Source organism: Pseudochaenichthys georgianus, chromosome 24 (assembly GCF_902827115.2).
Source record: "Pseudochaenichthys georgianus chromosome 24, fPseGeo1.2, whole genome shotgun sequence".
NCBI classification, from domain to species: domain Eukaryota; kingdom Metazoa; phylum Chordata; class Actinopteri; order Perciformes; family Channichthyidae; genus Pseudochaenichthys; species Pseudochaenichthys georgianus.
In genome coordinates, this window is record NC_047526.1 from 2,604,388 (window position 1) to 2,624,747 (window position 20,360).

General features: G+C 44.9%; 2 protein-coding genes across 3 annotated transcripts in view; one reads left to right on the plus strand and one right to left on the minus strand.

Moving 5' to 3' along the window:
- nt5dc1 (5'-nucleotidase domain containing 1) overlaps positions 1-20,360 on the plus strand; it is a 104,907-nt gene that overhangs the window by 8,825 nt on the left and 75,722 nt on the right. The gene's annotated exons all lie outside the window — the stretch shown is intronic.
- col10a1b (collagen, type X, alpha 1b) lies at positions 216-6,013 on the minus strand. The gene is made up of 2 exons (XM_034076319.1): positions 5,878-6,013; positions 216-2,071 (listed from the first exon to the last, which is right to left on the minus strand). The coding sequence occupies exons 1-2, from the start codon at positions 6,011-6,013 to the stop codon at positions 216-218; spliced, it is 1,992 nt and encodes a 663-aa protein (XP_033932210.1).

Here is a 20,360-nt window from a genome sequence, read left to right on the forward strand (position 1 = left end):
CATCCTTTTGAAAGATGTTACTCCAGGTCTGTCAATTGATACATTCTTTGGCAAATTAAAGTTTTTTTTTTGTAAAATTCTTTATGAGGCAGTGAAACTTGAAAATTAGCACCATATATATGTTTTAAAACTACTTTTGTGATTTTATATACTGATCTGTTGCTCTGAGTTGTTAATGTTTTGAAAGGTTTTGAGATTTATTTGAATTTCTGAAATCACGTAGAGGCAATCAAGAACCCAGAGAAAGAGCAGTGAACATTATCCGCTGCAAATATGCCATTACTCTCCTCATCAGGGACCTGGACATAGACTCTGTCACCACCATGCAGCATGAGAACAGTACTGCCTGACAACTGATCCAGGAAACCTTTGTTGTACTCATCATAGCTGAAAATAACTGGCTCCTCGTTTTTGTAGAGGGCCACCAATGCATTAGCACCATTGACATGCATATGATAGCTGAAATAGTAGAGGCCGGGGACCTGGCAGGTAAACACACCACTGTGCTCGTCATAATGGTTCTCCCCATTGTAAACAATCTGGTCGAACTGAATAGGGGTTGCAGCTGGGGGGTAGGCTCTGGTCAGCACAGCACTGAAAGCGGACATTGGGGCCTTCATCATCTCATGGGACATCACAACCTCATGGGACTTGATTGGCATGCTCTTCTCATGGTGGTACATCATCTCTCCTGGTGGGCCAGGTGGACCAGGAGGACCGCCAGGGCCTGGATGACCATCTTGACCTCTGGCACCTGGAATTCCAGATGGACCCCGAGGACCAGAAATTCCCTTAGCTGTCATGCCAGCTGGGCCAGGTGAGCCTGGAAGGCCAGGATGACCCTTAAGTCCAGGAAGACCTGATGGACCGCTGGGCCCACCTGGTCCATTGGATCCTGGTCTTCCATTATCACCACTTTGTCCTGGTCCTCCTGCAGGTCCTGTGTGTCCTTTTGGTCCTGGGGCACCATTTGAGCCTGCGACTCCTGGTGCACCTCCATGGCCTTGTGCACCCTTTGGACCCTGAAGACCATTATGCCCTGGAAGTCCTGCAGGACCTACTGCACCTGAGGAACCTAGTTTACCAGTGAAACCCTGAGCTCCCTGTTCACCCTTGGTTGCTCTTGGGCCTGGTGCGCCAACCATACCAATGTCGCCCTTAGGCCCTGCTGGGCCTCCCTCACCCTGGAATCCTCTTGAACCTTGTGGACCAGCTGGGCCCATTTGACCAGGAGCACCTGGCTGACCAGTAAAACCAGTTGGGCCTGGCTCTCCTTTCTGTCCAGTGGTTCCGGATGTACCGGGGGATCCTCTGCTACCTGGTATTCCAGATTCGCCTGTTTTGCCAACACCTGGCATGCCAGGGGATCCTGGCTGACCTACTGGACCCTGTGGACCTTTAGCACCCATAGGTCCATGCGTACCTGGGGTACCATTCTGGCCTGATTTCCCTGGTGCTCCAATACCTGGAGCCCCAGTATGACCCTTAGGTCCTTGCATACCCATTGGCCCAGAAGTGCCGTCTCTTCCAGGTGTGGCACTCTTGCCAGGTTCTCCAGGATAGCCAGTGGCACCAGGTTTACCAACTCCAGATTTGCCAGGCATTCCAGATGGTCCCATTGATCCAGCCATGCCTGATGGTCCTTGAACCCCAGGAACTCCAATGCCTCTCTCTCCTTTGTTGCCAGGAAGACCAGGAATACCAGGATGTCCCTTTAAACCAGACTCTCCTCTGTGTCCCATTGCCCCAGGCATGCCACCTTGTCCAGGTTTTCCAGCAGAAGAAATTCCAGCCGGTCCAGGTGTTCCATGTGGACCAGGTGAACCTCTGGCACCCATTGGTCCAGTTTGGCCAGGTTCACCTTTATGACCGGGAATGCCATGGGCACCTGGTTTTCCAGAGCCCCCTGGGGCACCAGGTTTACCTGGTTGAGAGTAGCCTTTGGGTCCAGGAGGTCCTGCTGGGCCTTGTGGTCCTGTATATCCTGTACCACTCATCCCAGAAGGTCCAGGTGGTCCCATTGGTCCTGGCTCACCTGGAGGCCCTGAAGGACCTGGCTGGCCTTCAACGGCTAGGGAATACATAAACAAAATATTTTACGTCATTATTTAGGAAATATGATTCACACATCCTGATGTCCCTGTTTTTTTCCTCTTTTGGTTGAATGTTTATAACTAGGTTTAGAATGTTGTCTCAATCATGTCCTTTAATGTAAAAAGGATTCTTTACAGTATTCCACGTTGTGGTCAGTGAACACGAGTGTGTTTGATCAAGAAGTGCTTGAAGAACCTTCTGCCTTTACTTGTATTAGATAAGATGCCACATTGGTAGTTGAATAACCCTAGGTTTGGTACTCTACTCCAGTGCTTCTCAAACTTTTTTCAGTAATGTACCCCCTTTGAAACATTTTCTCAGCCGAGTACCCCCTGACCGATCCCGACATTTTTTGATCAAAAAAGCCTATACAAATAATTCCAATATAGTGATGTTCCCTCAGTGTGTGATGTATTACCTCCTTCATGCATGCATTACAACAAACTAAGGATATTTTCATTTTATGCATGAAAAAAAATAACATAACGAAAAAAAATGTAAACTGATTTTTCCAAGGAGTTTTTCAACTGAAGTAATATCTGTTTAACAAACCAATGAACACAATTATATATTATGCAACACTATAAAATACAATACACAAATTTGACATATTTATATGAGGACCCCCTTGGTGGTTCTAGGAATATTTTATATAAAATTGTGTTTTCTATTTAACTTATTGTACTAAGATTATTTTTGTAATCATGCATGGTATTTTTTTGATTAACTTTTTAGATTTTTTTTTTTTAAATCTCACGTACCCCCTGCAGTACCCCAACGTACCCCTAGGGGTCCGCATACCCCCATTTGAGAATCACTGCTCTACTCCATAAGACACTACTCCTTAACCTGTTAAGCCCCAAGGTCCCCGCCGGCGGGTACCCTTGTTTTTTTTTTCACGACACTGTGTCTCAGGGGATCTTAATATTTAAGAACCTATTAATGTGTTATACCAGATTAACGGGTATAATCTCAGCTAACTGACGATACAAACCATGTTTACCAAAACAAAACACAAGTCTCATAAGAAGCATCTAAATGACCCCTGAGCGAAAAATGCTAACCTATTACTGCACCGATAATCACTCCTAGCTTAACATCCAACACATCGTTTATGATCGCAAGGAAACACAGAATCTAACGGTGCCCACCTCAACACTGAAAGATACAAACTCGCGACATTTTCAACAAAAACGTACATCAAAACAAGTGGCGCTAGGTAGCCCACAACGCTAACATGGCTTACCTTCGTCTTTGTCTGGTCTAAACTGGTCTTCAATGGCATTAAAACGATAAAAAACGATGGTGTAGTTAATCCATAGGTTAATCCAATGTGACTGCGTCCCCTTTGAAATGTTCTGATAAGCAATAAAACAGCTTTTTCGTTGCTTGATATCAGAGCAGCGATATTTCTCCCCTCTCCTGCAAGCTAGAATGCGCAGAGAGGCCACCATTTTTTTTAACATGAGTGTGTGCGGGACGATTTCCCTTGGATTCTATTGGCTCTAACGGTCAGAAAGAGATGTCACATGTCAACATCGAACAAGGGGGCCAGAGATATGGAAAATCCACCCAAATGGCCCCAGAAGAGTTTTTCTTTGCTAAATATGTCTAAAAAGGTCAAATATCACTTGTTTTGCATCAATCTTGATACAGGGTACTTATTATATGTTGTACTTTGGATTCCTAAAGCTTTTAGTCTACTAACCCATCATCCAAGGTTAGTTTTCACTATAAGTAAAAAATATTTTTTGGACGGACACTATCATTTACAGTTTTTTACCATGTTCAATCTATATTGATTCTGACTTTTCTGCATCCAACTCACAGGTTTATCATTACTTTGAGAACAAAGATTATTAATGTAACCCTTTTAGAAGATATGGTCATTTGTTCTGGGAATGTCATTTTCCTGAAAAACAGGCTCAGGGCTGAACAGGTTAATATAGTAAGGCAGGGTGTGGGCACAGAACACCACTGGTTCTGTGGGGATGCTCTCACCAAGCTTATGTTGGCTGGCAACACACCAGCTCCTCTGCATTTCAGTTGCATTTGCCCTCACTTTACTGCACCCCTCAATTTCCTCCACGACCCATGGCCTTAACACATAGCTAGTGGTCTGCAGGTTGTCAACATCCGCCTGATGCATTTAGTGTAGTGTTTATGGGGAAGGTCCAATGAGTGCATGTAAAACACCAACTTGGAGTGTCACTTTGTTTTACTCGAGTCAACATAACCCGACCCTACAAAACCAATATATGGCAGGAAAGACATCATTTGACTCAAACAAGGGGACAGCCAGATTGGGAATAAGCCCCTTGTTGTTTTCTCTCCTAATTCTTTGTCAGGATTTAATTTGATTTGTGAGGAACTGTTTACAATTTTACGAATTTACGATTCGTAAATGTTGCCATTTGACTTACTGTACTCGTTAGCTTAAAGCTAATTTACATGGGACAAATCTGCCATTAAATGTCTGTTGAATTTCAGTTTGAAGTCAATCTTATGTCCTACATAAACTCTCCTACACCCCGACTGTAACTTAAAAACAGCATGAACTATGCAAAGCAAAGACCTTTGATAATAAGCTATCGGACTACATTCCTCCCTATGCCATAATTGTGGACGCATCACTACCAACTATGACTATTACTCTCAAACCTATGGCGTGGCCTCTCTTGAAATGGGGTTTTGAGAAAACAATGCTTTTGCAGGTCTGTGATTTCCAAACCACGTAAGACTGCCTGAAGCCGCATGCGGGTACTTGTGCCAGAAGTGGACTTGGTAGCAGCCGAACGCACCACACACTGGCCACAGCTTCTTGCGAAAGTGTTTCTCTGCATTCTGTGTTTCTTTGTCTTTGTAATTACGTGGCGTGAACTTAATCACACAAAGCACGTTGCCAGGGTGCGCCTGCACCGTGGGGACAGCATCTGTTTGTGCGCTTTGTCCAATGTGGGCTCTTATTGTTGACTTTCTATTCTATTTTCATTTTCACAGTCAAACCGCATCACAACCTCTGGAGTGAAGGTCAAGGTGTCAAACCCATCACTAGCTGTGATCTAAAATACAGAGTACACACTATCTGGTAGTTGATGACACGCGCAGATGCAGCCATTAATGATACAGGGCCCACGTGCCCCTCTACAGCGGTACCCCACCTCACAGCTCGATACCGTTAGAATCATTTACAGCAGTTCAGCCACAGCCTTCTGCTCTCAGCCAATCAGAGGGGCGGCTGGACCTGGCTGGGTGTGCACCTTGATGACATAGAGTTTTCGAAGCCTCGTTACCTGATGTGTGTGAGCCAACAGTTTGCAGGTTGCACAAGAGAAGAGTCAGAGTCTGGGGGATAATGATGTAGAGGGAAATGAGTAGGAGCTGCACTCGGTTAAGAAATGTCTTATTGATCAGGTTCTGATGCAGTACGCTGCGTTCACATGGCGACCCTGCATTCCAGAAGGTGTTACCCTAATTGGATGTGCCAGTGGATCGCAGTGAGGCCATTCACAGAGGAATGCTGTCTTTTCAAAACACTCCGAATGCTGTTCCATGAAACTGTCGGCTGGACCTGTACATGTCATACGTGGTGCTGATAGAGTTGATCTGTTATGCTTATCATCAGTAGATTATGTTCCTGCTTTATTCACCGAGTTAAATTAACCTTCCGTATTTGCAAACATTTCAGAACAGATACCAGATCTCCTGAACACTGCATCGTCATGACTGTGATATAATAAAAGGTTTGAACAGCCCTGGTGGGAAAAGACGTGAGTGACTCACCGTGGCCCTTGACGGGATTGGTGCCCTTGACGGGATAGGGGCTCTTGTTCACTTTTGGCACATGGTAGTACCTATCACTGGTCGCCTCAGCCAAAGCTAGGAGGACGAGAAGAACGCTCGTCACCCTCAGGTCCATCGTGGGAAGCTCAACCTGCAAAGACAGAATGGATCATGAGAAGAAGCATTGTTGCTAACAGCAACCAGGTCACCATGTAGTATACCCTCAGTGTGTCTGCACCTGCTCCTCTGCACACTACCCTCTGACCCTGCTCCTCTGCACACTATCCTCTGACCCTGCTCCTCTGCACACTACCCTCTGACCCTGCTCCTCTGCACACTACCCTCTGACCCTGACCCTCTGCACACTACCCTCTGACCCTGCTCCTCTGCACACTACCCTCTGACCCTGACCCTCTGCACACTACCCTCTAACCCTGCCGTGCAGTGGTCCTTAACAGGATGGGAGGTAGCTGCACATATGTATCACAAGCTCTCTAAATGTGTCCAGATCTTTTTACTCCATCAGTCTTAGGCGGCTGAAGTGAGCAGTCTTTGTGGAAAGCATCCATTTGTAACCCTTCTGAATAAGGATTTTCTTTTGTGAAACTTGTTGCATCACAAACACAAAATGTCTCCAGGGGAAACCCAGCCAGAGCACAGAGCTGATTCCAGCAGCAGGGACCCTCTAGTGGGAGCCCCGTGCACTGAGTACAAATCACCAACAGCACCTTACCGGTAGGCCAATGCTCCAGAGAAACTGCGGGGGGTCTGCAGGCGGCTGTTATATCCTGAGCTGTGGAGTCGTCTGTCTGCCGGCAGCTGCTTCTCCCCTCAGCAGCAGGCTCTACGTATTTATACTGAGGCTCTGCAGCATCAGGGATGATGTCCTCACGTGGAGGGCCCTCCCTGCTCTGATGTCATCTTTAATGACGGGTGCCATGTCTGAGAGGGAGGACCGTCACCCCGAAGTGACAGGCCTCTCCCTCCTCCCCGTCTCCCCCTCTCAGTCTGTACGGTGCAACAATAAGGGATTCCTCTCAAATCCACTTTTTCATAATTGACTTGGTTTAGTGATCAGCATTTAAATGGGTGCCACGCCGAGGTTCAGATCTTGGATGTGACATCGTTCGTTCACACATACACATTATTCAGAGTTTGCCCTTTATGGCGGACGAGCCAGGAGTGTTAGCATGGGTGTGCAAAGTGTTCATCGCTAACGCATCATGTAGTGACCAAGTCCTTGTGACAGGGTGTTCTCTGGAAAAGGTAAAGACTGTCGGTCGGACACTATTTACCCGCAGTCTGAAGACTCAAATCTGGAGAGGATGTGGTCGACTGTGTGTAACAAGCTGTTCCTGTTCTCTTCCAGTCATTATTAATGCTGGAAAGAAGTGGGATCCCTTTTGTTTTAATGTCTTGGTTTGACCGTCACTCCTCGCTCGTGGAGATGCATTACGCTCACCACCGGCTGGGTTTGGGTCCACTCTAATGTTCACACAGACGCCTGTCATGATGCTGGCAGGTTGTGTCTGTTTATCCTCTATGACTTTTACAAACCGGTGTGGTGTGTGGGGTGTGCTGCCGGGCTCCACGGTGCAGCCTGCAGCCAGCAGGGGGCAGTAGAGAGGTGTTGTGAGCGGCCCATCCTCTGAGGAGCAGCAGGGGAACCTGGAACAGGCGTTGTTGTACCTGGTGTGTGCACGCTGCAGACATGGCGTCCTCTGATCGGGGGATTCATAGTGATTACACACCAAGGCAGTAGATCAAGCTGCAATGTCAAATGTCATGTATTAACAGAGGCAGTATGCAGATTCTTTACTTTAGTACAATGTGTATGGTCTTAAAATTATCTGAATACCTGAATTGAAAATGTTACTTTACTAGAATATAATGAGCAAAATATACTTCAAGTATCAAAAGTACAAGTTCTCAGTATGCATAATGGCTGCCTATGTTCACAAATACATGTCCACAAGTACATACAGGACCATTTAAATGCTGTAGATTGTCAATATGGGGATTTACTGTGTAAAATACTACGTAGTCCAGTACTGCATCTTGATCATAGTTTATGTGTCTTTACATGTAAAAAGTAACTATGAGGGAAATTTGCCTCTAAAAGTGGAGTAGAAGTATATGTAGCATTAAATACAATTACTTCAGCAGTATATTGTTACTTTATGCCTTATTTTAATAAACACATAGTACTTTGATGGATGGTTTGTTGTCTAAATTCAGGATGAACAAGAGAAGAGAAGCATCAAAGTTCCCCGCGGAGTCGGTTCTGTTCACACTCAGCAGTGTGTGCCATTGAGGCGTGACAGTGTGTCAACGGTTTCCTTCTCATAAAACATTGGCAGAGAGGATGTTCTGAGGAGCCTGTATTGGTAACTTCCTCGGTTCTCTGCCGGCAGCCTTCCTCCTCCTCCTCCTCCTCCTCCTCGCCTCCGTTTGCACGTCCTTTCCAAAACCAACTCTCACTTAGGGGAAGAGCATCAAGCTGAAGACTGTGTTTGGCTTCACACACGTGTGCAGACAAGGTGCGAGCTAGCAGCAGCTCATAGCTGGGGTTGAAGACTAAAACACAGCTACTGTTTCTTGGAGAGACTTGCTGGGATCTCTGCCTGTTGCCTGGCAACAGAGCACACATCTCTGTTTAGTAGAAACTTCATATCACAATAAGCTGTGTACTGTTTTCAATGTTCATCCTCAAAGATAGGGACAGATATGTGAACTTTGGGCCATTCAGTTCCAGCTACTGTTGGACAGTGAAAGGGAATGTGACAGACGTCCACACGCAGGCACAGGCTGTATCTCTCCAGCTCAAACACTGTTTGAGAAGGAAAACACTATTCTACCTACAGAATGAGAATGTTCTAATACAGGTCGTCTGTTTTTAAATACGATTAATTCACACGAAGAGGAGATAAAGCAACATTATTAAAGCATTGAAATGTTAAAGTAATCAAGTCAGTGGATGTGAGATATAATCGTGTTAACTACTAGAAGGATCATTTCACACGGCGATCCTCATGTTCAGCCCGCTGTGTGCAGTGTCTCTGGGCTCAGTGAAGGCTTCTTTCCGTACTCCATACCATCTAAAGTGCCAACATCAGCGACCGCAGGTGAGCGCCCCCTGAGCCACGGGTGAACTCCTAGAATAAATGAAAGAGTAGTGTGGGGGTGGAGTGCACATTTAACGAGTGTCTTGGCTCCAGATATGCCACTGCATCTCATCACGAAAGTGGCTGTGGCCACAGCGAGGCCGGGCGGCTTTTCTACTTCAGTTGGATGTTTTTGTTTTCGCTGTGTCAGAACGAACGCCTCCCTATCTAAATCTGGCACTGAGGTTTTAATGTAAACGACTCCTTAGATCTGAAAGGTCTCTGGGTTAGCTCGCTGTCTGTTGTGCATAAACATGTCATTATGAGGGCGACGCTGTGTGGACGGCAGGAGAGCACGATAAGGGGCTGGCTGGGTGGGATCTCTGGGAAGGGTCTGGGACCATTGTTTTGCCCCTCCAAACACGCGACTCGATGCTTCTCTGGTGGCTTTAAGTGCCTCTGCTGAGGACAGGGCTTGCCCCCCCCCCCCCCCCCACATGCACAGCTCTGTTCTCCACGTTAGCCTGAAGCCAGTCACGTCTGTGTGTCTGAATGAATCGGCTGACTGGGTTCCTCCTTGAGGAGAAGATCAAATGGGAACTATTATGTTCTGGTTTACACAATGTTACATAATGTTGTAATATTGGGTCTTTGCGGTGGGACTGGTTTGATGTTTGACTTATGAGATGTAGGTGCCATACTGAGACCAACATGAAACCGTCTTCACTGTCTCCCTTTGACAATGATTTCATTATCTCATAAATAGGCTAACTTTGCAATCCTGATGCCAAAGGATTATGAGACTTCAAATAATGCGACAGTGATTTATCAGGACTGTTCCTTCTTTCAACAGAAACGCCATGAGAAAGTAAACCCTTATAGGTGTACTCATGTGAATAACATCGGCCCTTTAGCTGCTAAGTGTCCCTATGTATTCACCAGCTAGTCGCGATCTCCGTCTGCACGATAACGAGCTGACAGATGCTACAAGTCACATTAGAGCGGAGGTGAACTAAAGAGAAGTGAATGGGAATTAGAAAACACTTTTCACATAGACATGCACTAAGCAGGACAGATCAGAGTCTGAACCAGCTCAAATATGCAGCTACTATGAGCTAATATCAGAGGCTAATATTGTCCTGGCTAATTTATTAGTAGATTTGTAAAGAAAATCAATATTACAAGAACCTTAAATAATACAAAATAAAATGAGTTTCCCTCTGAAAAGTAAGTCAAAATAGAGGAATACAAAATCGTTATTCCTTTAAAGCATTTGGTTTAAAAATCACAGTTTTATTTCTGGCTGAGAAGTACAATACATATTTGTACGTGTATTTGTATTGCCTTGCTTTTGCTGGTTCCCACTGTTGACTGTTTTCGGTGCCAGCGTTTGGAGGATGCTGCGGGGCCTGAGAAAACAGACTGAGTAATTGGAGGTTGATGACTAGGCATGCCTGCACGAACGAGGGGAAAGCAGGAGCTAAAGATAGAGTGTTGGGCTGGGAAGTGAGGGTGGTTAAGATTTAAAGTTTTAATATCCAAACGCCACTAAGAGGCACTTTGAGCTTTATGAATGGAAGGACTGAAGCCCGACCTCCTGGCTGAGTGTTGGCTACAATTACAGACCAAATGAGAAAGTCATGGTTGGAAGTTTGACCAACCTGAGGCTAACTGCATCCTTCTGGATTCTCTTTTCTTCCCTTCAGACAAAGTTTGCCCAAGTCTTTATGGAATTATAGAATATTGGTTTCATGAGAAGGAGGAATTAAAGCCAGAGACGTGAAATATTGCGGTTATGAAATCAGGCTTTGCTCTCATTGTAGGATTTATTTATATGTGCAGGTAATGGTTTGCTTTAAATCCAGTTATCTTAATCAGAACTGAGTAAGTGCTATAATGAGCAGCACTTTTCTGTTCCTCCCTCAGCAGCTTCCACAGGCGTACATGTTGCAATCTGTCTGCCAGCTGAGCTCTCTACGGAAACCCTGGTCTCTGAATACGTACAGAAATATTACGTCATATTCGTTCATTGCTGGGATTGTGGCAACCCACAACTCACAAGAGACATCAGATGAGTCAAACATACAATTGATAGCATTAATGAATTACATTTAATAAAATGATAAAAATCTGTTAATTATCTATAGATTTGTTTTGGTCGTAACATGAACAATGAAATGCTTGTGTGTGAAATCGTGCAAGCAGATGTTTGAGGTCCTTGCAATGATAACCTAATTGAGTCCAAATGGGTTTAGTTTCCCTGATTTCATTATGACCTTGAATAAATGGAACAAAGACCTGCTTCTACTACAAGTGAAGAGGTTCTGGTTAGCAGCAACAACATGGCCAAGCTTCAGGCAGAGAGTCGAGGGGAGTTGAGTATAGCCGTACCAAGCCTATGTCACTGTGTAAGCCAGTGGTCACCAACCAGTCGATCGCGATTGGCCGGTCGAAAGAAGTAACAAAAGAAAGAAAAGTAAAAAAAAAATGTATGTTTTTTAAATAAAGTTTTTCGATGTAAGCTGTCATCCAGCAGCCCGTTAGCAGGTGCCACTTGGTCGACGTATCTTTGAGACATTCCTTGTCGCTCCCGAAAATAATAGACTGACTTCAAGTGATGCTGCATATTTTTGAACTCACTGCACTTATACGGACTACAACAAAATGAACATATTTTACCGTGATTTAATTGTAATACACGTTTCAAAATGATGCCGGAATGACTACATACTGATACCGGTTGGTAAAAACCATGCTTTAATGCTTTGAAGTGTGCAGACAGACGGCAGGCCAAAAACCTTTTAAAATGCGTGTTTTCTGAATGGAGATCGGATCCATCAGGCTAAGCTACCGTTGTAGCTGCTCCGTCCGGACTCACAACAAGTGATGGTCCAAAATGGTGGAATGAGCTCCCCATTGAAATCAGGACCGCAGAAAGCTTACACACCTTCCGGCGCAGACTGAAAACTCATCTCTTTCGACTCCACTTCGAGCGATAGAATGACTAACAAAGAACTGCTAACAGAGCACTTATATACTAATAAAGGACTGGCTTATCTAAAGCCAGTTGAGCAGCACTTGAAATGCTTGGCTCTATGAAACCTGATGGACTTTATGATTCTGTTTTCTTCAAGGTTGTGTCTTCCTGGTCGAATGCACTTATTGTAAGTCGCTTTGGATAAAAGCGTCAGCTAAATGCAATGTAATGTAATGTAACAACAACATGATACAGACACAGATACAACAGCGACTGAATTCGCCATGACACAGACAGTCTGGGGTTTGTTCATGTTTAACTTTTGTCCAGTTTCTGAACAGATATGAGGCGCTGTGAGCTCTGAGCTGAGGTCGCGTTAACCGAATATTTTCCGTCTCTGACAATTTTTTTTAACAATGACGGAAAAATATGAAAGCAGTCCGTCACTTTGACAGATTAGAACTCGGAACAGCGCCAAAGTTTCCCCGCAGCATGGCTCCGGTGTAATGTCGTGTTATGCATGCCCGCCAAAGAGTAAATGATACCGTTTCCAAACCTAACTTTGCCGTACAAATCATTGAAATGTCTGCAAGTTCTTGCTTTACGCTGTGCGCGCTCCCGAGAGGTGCGGTGGGCATGCATAACACAGCGCTAACAGTTCATCCCCCCCCCCCCCCTTGACTGTTCACGAAACAGTTCCCCCCCTCGTCAGAGTTGTGTAAAGGCCGACGGGTAAGACTGGATTTTGACAGAGATTTTACGATCCTGCCTTTTACTGTCAAAGGTTTTTGCGACTGGAAACACGCATTACAGACTGATAGAGGACTGCTCAGGCATGCCGCACCAAAAGAACACATTGCATGTGAGAGTTTGTGGAGAGAGAGAGATACGCGAGGAAACAAATAAGGAAATGAGTACTTTGGTGCAGATCAGCTGCACAGAGCCGTTATTACGTGTCAGCTGCACAGAGCCGTTATTACGTGTCAGCTGCACAGAGCCGTTATTATAGCTTTTTTAGCTGTCAACCAACGCCCTCTCAGAGGTGACTCGATTCACTCCACAGCATGTCCGAGGCAGGCAGTGGGCTCTTCCTATCGCTGTTTGAGTATACGCTGCAGCACAAAGATGCAGAGTTGGCCAACATATTGTTCTAAGTTAGCTCGGCTGAGCGAAAGGATGCACCTGCAGTGCATAGGAACATAAACCATGCCCAAGGCGAGCTAAACAGTTCATCGTCTCTACTATTTCTCTCCGAGTGCAGCGATGAGGAAGCTGCCATCCTTAACAGTGTGCCTTGCTCGATTTACCAGCGTCTGTGCTGCCACGCACACAATGTTCCAAAGTGGTTTCGATGTCTCCCTTTATTTGTGTATGTATTTGTGATAAGTGTGCGTCTTCACGCACTGCTGTTGGCCTTGCTGTTTGTATATATTGTGCCGCAGGCCCGCAGCACGTGACGGTGTTGTGGGCCCTCCCATGATAATCATATGCCCTCCCTTTAGATTTGTTCTGGTGCCGGGTCTGCTCTCAGGCCCTCCCACCAAACGTCTTAACAAGCTACACATCCGTAATCCGGTTTGTTTATCAATGCTACTTCATGCCTGCTTCTGAATGATGTTCTGTCAGCCCTGTTCGTATTTTATATCTTACTTTGAATGTTTCCTTTATCCATTGTAAGGTGTCTTTGGGTATAATGAAAGGCAAAAGTATTATTATTATACATCAGTTCACAGTCCACGTGTTTATATGTTATTACAATAAGCAGTATTTTATTACATTGTACAGTTTTAAATTATACATTCTCATGTAAATAGGTTACGTATTCCTGCCTTTCTAATTGCAAAAATGTTTTACGTTTTATTTTGATGTCTATGTTGCCGTGTTGGAGCAGCCTCGTACTTCAGATTGTAATGCCACATCTACACTGTAGCTATTCTGCAAAGGACAATAAAGCCTTTGAATCTGTGTACGTGATTTATGTTAAAGGATACGCCTTCAATTAAATTACATTCAATGTAATTGCTGTTAACAGTCCCCATAACGCCTTCACCATCTGCCCATATGTTTCTACTACCATGTCATCGTCCACTAAAGTGAATGAGTGAATGTCAGCGCAGACTTCAGCTGTCTGTCTTGCATCAGATGTTTGTAGTTATTATCGTATGCCCCGCCCCTTATCCCCCGCTCCTCCTCCCCTCTCTGGGAAGCCCGAGGACTCAGGCCTACAGCCTTACTGGTGCTGTTAGTGGTAAACAAAGGTGTTGGAGGCCGAGCCCAACATTTTAAATGGCTAAACACTATTTTGTTTATGTTTTTCTCGTTGGAGCGCTGGTTTTTACTAAATTACTTAGAGCTCAAAATAATTACTGTGCACAAAGACAAACATGGAAAGAGATAGGCTGGCCACTCCTGCAGGCATTCTGGGTAAAGATATTTTAAAGTGATGTTTATTTGATTTTGAGACACTGTGAAAGTGTTCTCAGAAAATGAACATGTGATGGGAGCCGATCTCTACGGACCAATCACTGTCATTTCACAGTGCTGCTGCTGTTGTTGTTTTCAAATTCCTTTTTGCGTTCCATTCCCACTCCCTTGATTCCGTCGACTGAATTTGAGATAAAACCCCAAAAACATGTTGTCAGCTCCAGAGAGTCCTCCGTTTCCAAACCTCTCTCTGAGTTCACGTGAGCTGAGCATGGAGAGCAATAGGTCAGCACCACTGTACCACCCTGCGTTCCTCCTCAGGACACGTACACTGTCCAGCTCAACATTCACAATGGACTGTCTGTTTAAATGTCCTGGCTTCTTAACAGGAAACACTTGAGATGGAGGACAGTCACTTCACAATTGATGCAATTAGATTTTCAGAAACATATGTTTTGTTTATTTAATGAAGGTGACATTCATGGAGCTGGAGTTAAAGTATAGAAAGGATAAGCCCAATCAAGCAAGCAAAATCTAACCTACCTTTTTTTGGAAATGTTATGCTATTCAACATTTGGGAGCAGTTGTAGTTGACAAGACCTCTGTATCTTTGCACACTTTGCCATACAGTATACACCTGGCCGATGTGGTCTCCAATGTTCTTTACTGAGTGTAACCACAGCAACAGACCAAAACAACCACAACTATCACTCGTACCCGTAGTACCCGGCTACTAGAGTACAATAGATGAATAACTTTGATTAAAACAGGAACAACTAGCGATAAAGGATTACCAGTACATGTTTGTCAATGTATTGGAGGACCAGTGAAAAGACGGGGGTGTCTTGTTCAGCAACTAATTGTTTTTAACCAAATCATTGATCCTAATCCGGGATATCATTTCATGAAGTTGAATTTTTTTTCAAGAAACACAAAGTTCCACCTTGATAACCTGTTGGCAGCCACGCTGATAATCTTTACTGCTCGGATAAGTTCCGAGTTGTGCTGTGTGTCTTTATCCCAAAGCAGACTGAGGCACCATGACGATGGCTTCGTTCAGGAGCAGGTCAACACAGACAACATGGTAAACCAGGAGGAGATGGTCCTAGCATATTATGTTCAACTCACGTCACATTCACATGGTGATAACTTTAATCTACATACACATATTTTGAAACAGATCTTGGTTTAATTGACTTTACTGCTTCTTTAAATGTTCTGAAACAATGCCAACATTTTTGGTGACGTCTTTCTTGCTTCTTGTCAGTATATTCTGACACTTGAGAACTGCTTCTGTAGAGATACACGTAAGCGTTTTAGCAGACCTACATAAAGACATAATGGCCACTGACTGACTTCAGGTTAATGGGAACATCATGCACATGTTTATATAACATCCATTTAAACATTATAAAAGCTGCATTCACGTGGCACGCTATTTGGTCTTGGCCTCGTTTGGCGCAGAGCCATGAAGTTAAAACAGACAGTTATGTTTTGTTTCTATGGTTACCTCCTCTGCTTGCTTGCATGTCCAAATGTCAGCGGTAACTAGGTCAGTTTAAATAATTTGAGCGCAGCACTCACAGCGTTTTTGAGTGGTGCACGACGCAGAGCCGTTTGACCATGTATCATGTGAATGCAGTGGCAGGCCGTGACTTTTATACCTAGGCCCTCTGACCCCACCCCTTTGGTCAAAAAAGAGAGTTATTACGTCACAGCTGGTTATCACAACAACGGCCCGGGGTGCAACACGCATCAATGAAAGTGACCCTCTACCACACAAAACAACACCTGTAAATAACCCAATTTGTGTTCTTTGAAATTGAAAAGGATATTGCATTATGTTTGTTACTTTCGTTGCAAAGCGAAATGAAATGAAATCAAGTTTTATTTATATAGCACATTTATAAACGATCTTTGGTGGAGCCAAAGTGCTGTACATATAATAAAAATAGCCTACAGTAGAGACACTTTACAGCAAATACAACAGCACAGATTGTTCAGAATATCAGTATGAGAAAAACGACACCCTCTATCCTTAGACCCTCTGTCCTTAGACCCTCTGTCCTTAGACCCTCTGTCCTTAGACCCTCACATCGTACAAGGAAACACTTCCGGAGAAAACCCACAGTTTAAAGGGAACATGGCAGAAACCTCAGGGAGAGCAACAGAGGAGGGATCCCTCTCCCAGGACGGACAGATGTGCAATAGGTGCCGTGTGTAAATCCAAGAGATAATACATTTGACAGCATATAGACCGAATGTTTGGAAATGCATGTGTCTGTAATAAGAAGATGAATCCACGAGGATGTCAGCTACAATCCTGAGGAAGCCATCAGGGAAGCAGCATGACGAGACCCAAGGCAGGACCGCAGAGACAGGTTCAGCCACGACCCGAAGTCCACGACTTAATCCAGAACTCAGGATAGAGGATCCAAGACACAGGACTACAGCAAGAGGATCAGCCTCGACTCCGGATCCCGGCGTAGATATAGATACAAAACAAGAAAAAAGATTTGGCTGGGTTAATCGGAACAAGAGAAGACACAGACACAGACAGAGAGGGAGAAGGTCATTGGATACAAGTTATTCTTGATAACCCTCTAGAAAGATCTCATGAACTTGATTGATTGCTATCAAGACCCGAGCAGTTCTATTGGATATAGATAAGAAACAGAGATAGGGAGCACAACAACCTATCTCTTCGTCAGATGCACTCGCCCGCTTATCTAAGCGACCCCGTTACCCTCTACAAGGCCATAGACCAGCAGAGGGGAAATGGGGGGTGTTGCAGTTGTATGTCTTAAAGGTCCCATGTCATGCTTTTCCGGTTATTACCGGTCCCCTTGTGTTATGTAGCTTTCTCTGCATGTGAACGGTCTGCAGAGTCACAAACCCTCAAAGTGCACCCTGTAGCGAGTACAACTCTAACACAGAGAAGACCTGTCTGTGCTGCCCCAGAACGCCTCGTTGGATATTTATCTTTTCCTTCGTGGGTACAGTGACGTGCCCATACCCAAATGGACCAATCCGTGGAGCCATTACGTTACGTCTGTGGAGCCGTTAGGTTCACACACACACACTCAATCTTTTCTCAGCTGCAGCTCCGCCAATTTCTCCTCCCGGAGACGGCTGGACGCCGTGAGGCTGTGAGTCGGTGTGTGAGCACACGCACAAACTCCCAGCCAGGCTGCGGGTGTGTGTGTGTTCGGGCTGGTTTCAGGCTGGGTTTAGCTGTGTCTCGCTGTTTCGCAGACGGCCACTGGGCTCATAGGGAGGGAGGGGGGGGGGGGGCAGGAGCTCCAACAAGCCGTTTAGGACAGAGTGACTACACATACTATTTGGAAAATAGCACAATATAAATCTATTTTAGTAGACCTCAACAATGGAATTATGATCAGTAGAAATGGCCATGACATGGGACCTTTAAGTGTAATTTGGAATGCTTTTATTTTGAAGGCGAGTTTACACTGTTGACAGGAAGTTGTTGTGGCTATGGAAACAATAAAAGCTTCACAGCGGGCGGAACTTGAAGTCTGTGATAATAAAACCCACCCATTTAGAGGGAAGATATGATTGGTCAATTATACTGTCAATTACTCTCTCGTTCAGTTACTATAGTGGCCCTGTGCATTTACAGCAGGACCACCAATCAGCTCCTATCTTCACAGTAACGGTACGTCCACACAGCAGCTTTTCAAAAATGTTGAAAATCTTGGAGCTGGGCGTGTCTGACAGCTTGGGAATTTTTTGCGACCAACAACCAATCACATGAATCTCCCGCCCCCGACATACAAATCAAAAAACCCCGGGGATTTTATGCGAGCAATATATATATATATAAACCCCCCAAACAGGTGAAAACCTACCAGTTCCACCCACTGTCTCTGCCACCTCCCTCCACGCCCGGTTCCTCCGGTTTGTATCCCGTTAATAGTTCTGGTCGTAAAGAACCGGGTGATTTGCTACCGTAATTTCTCGTTTGGAATATGAGGAAATGAACTGCGGTCTGGCTCTCCCTGCTTACACGCGGTTTGATTGGCTAGCGCTTCTACTGTCAGATTTGCATAAATGTGTTTGATTGGCTGGCGCTTCCAGCTCAGCTTCAAAAGTTGAACATTGCTCAACTTTGGAATCCTGGAAATCCTGGACATCCTGGAAATCTTCGCTTCGCTCCCCCACAATGCAGTTCGGCGAAAAGCGAGGCAAAGTGACGTCATCCCCATTCAAAGTCAATGAGCAGAGAAGCGTTGGAAGCGGTGGAAGATTCTTCTGAAGCTGCTGTGTGGACGTACCGTAACGGCCCCTACACACGGCGGCGTGCATTGCCACTTGGCGGTGGGCGTGTCTTGAGCTTGGGGAGTCAATGCGAGCAACACGACCAACAACCAATCAAATGAATGTCCCGCCCCGGACATACAAAGCAAAGCATTCATGCTACATCCATGCTGGCTAAATATACTGTCTATGCTTGCTAGCTGTCCATTCAAACGAAGTACACTGGATATAAACTCCCCAAACAAGCGAAAACCTACCAGTTTCCCCCACTGTCTCTGCCACCTCCCCCCATGCCTGGCTCCTCCGGTTTGTATCCCTGTATGTAAAGAGGGACTGGTCATAGAGTACCGGGTGATTCCCTACCGCCACGATAACTTTCTCCTCCATTTTTTGACATATGGGAAATAACTGCGGTCTGGCTCTCCCAACATACACACGGTTTGATTGGCTAGTGCTTGTACTGTCAGATTTTCATACGAGGGATTTGATTGGCTGACGCCTCCGTCGAGGCGGCAAAAGTAGAACATTGCTCTACTTTTGCAGCGAGCACCGCGAGAGAAGCTACGCTTTGCTCCCACAATGCAGTTCGGCGAATCGTGACGTCACCCCATTCAAAGTGAATGGGCAGAAGCGTTGAAGCGGCAACGCACGCCGCCGTGTGTCGGGGCCGTAACTCGCAGAGACGGCTAAAGGAGCTTCTTTCATTTAACCCTTCCAACAGAAACTGAATAGGCAGATTCGAAGGATTTATTTCTTTGGAAATGTTATTTTAAATACAATCAAATCAAGTTATTTTGGTGAAACTAATGAAACATATAACAACAAATATATTTAAAAAATATATATTAAAACAAATATATATTATTATTTATGTTAAAAATGTTAATTTTTTTAAGATTATTTTTTAGAATATCTTAGGCCCTCAGAGAGGCCCTAGAGCAGGTGTATTCAACTACAATTCAACAAGGTCCAGTTAGAGAAAATCTTCCCATGCAAAGGTCCGGAACATCAAAATGTCTAACTTGCTTTATGAATTAGTGTGATATGTATTGAAGTAGCCTGAAGCTGTATCAACGTCTGCATGTAATCAACAACTGACTGCCAATCAAATAAAGAAAGTACAATTTAAAAAAACAACAATATGTATTGTCAATTAACATTGAACTATACAGATATACAGAAAGTGCGGTGCGGTGACCCTGAGCAGACCGCTGTCCATATAATCACCATCTGCCCCTTATATAGACCACCCTCGGAAGCCAGCCTCTTCGACTTAGGACCAGAGATGCGGGCATGGCTACACGACACCGAGTTGGACCTCTAACGTTACACGAAAGAAGAAGATCTCTTCTTCTGTGTTTCTCTCCCTGTATCGCTCACTCGTCTCTTTCGCCCCCTGTCGGCAGCGGTTAGAATAGAATTGCCCCGTCAAAATTGAAATCCCCTATTAATGTATTGATTATAGGTCCGGGTCCGTATAGGTCGGCGTCCGGATCCGGACCGTGGTCTGCCTGTTGCCGACCCCTGGCCTAGAGGGCCCTGACGGCTCGCCACTGTGTGAATGCAGCTAAAAGTCTGAAGTGATGTATATTTAGACTTGAACCCTTTACCCGTTGGATATTTTAAAGTGGACCTATCATGCTATATTGGAAAAATATATTGTAGGGCCATACCTATACAAAACATGTCTGAAGTTTTTG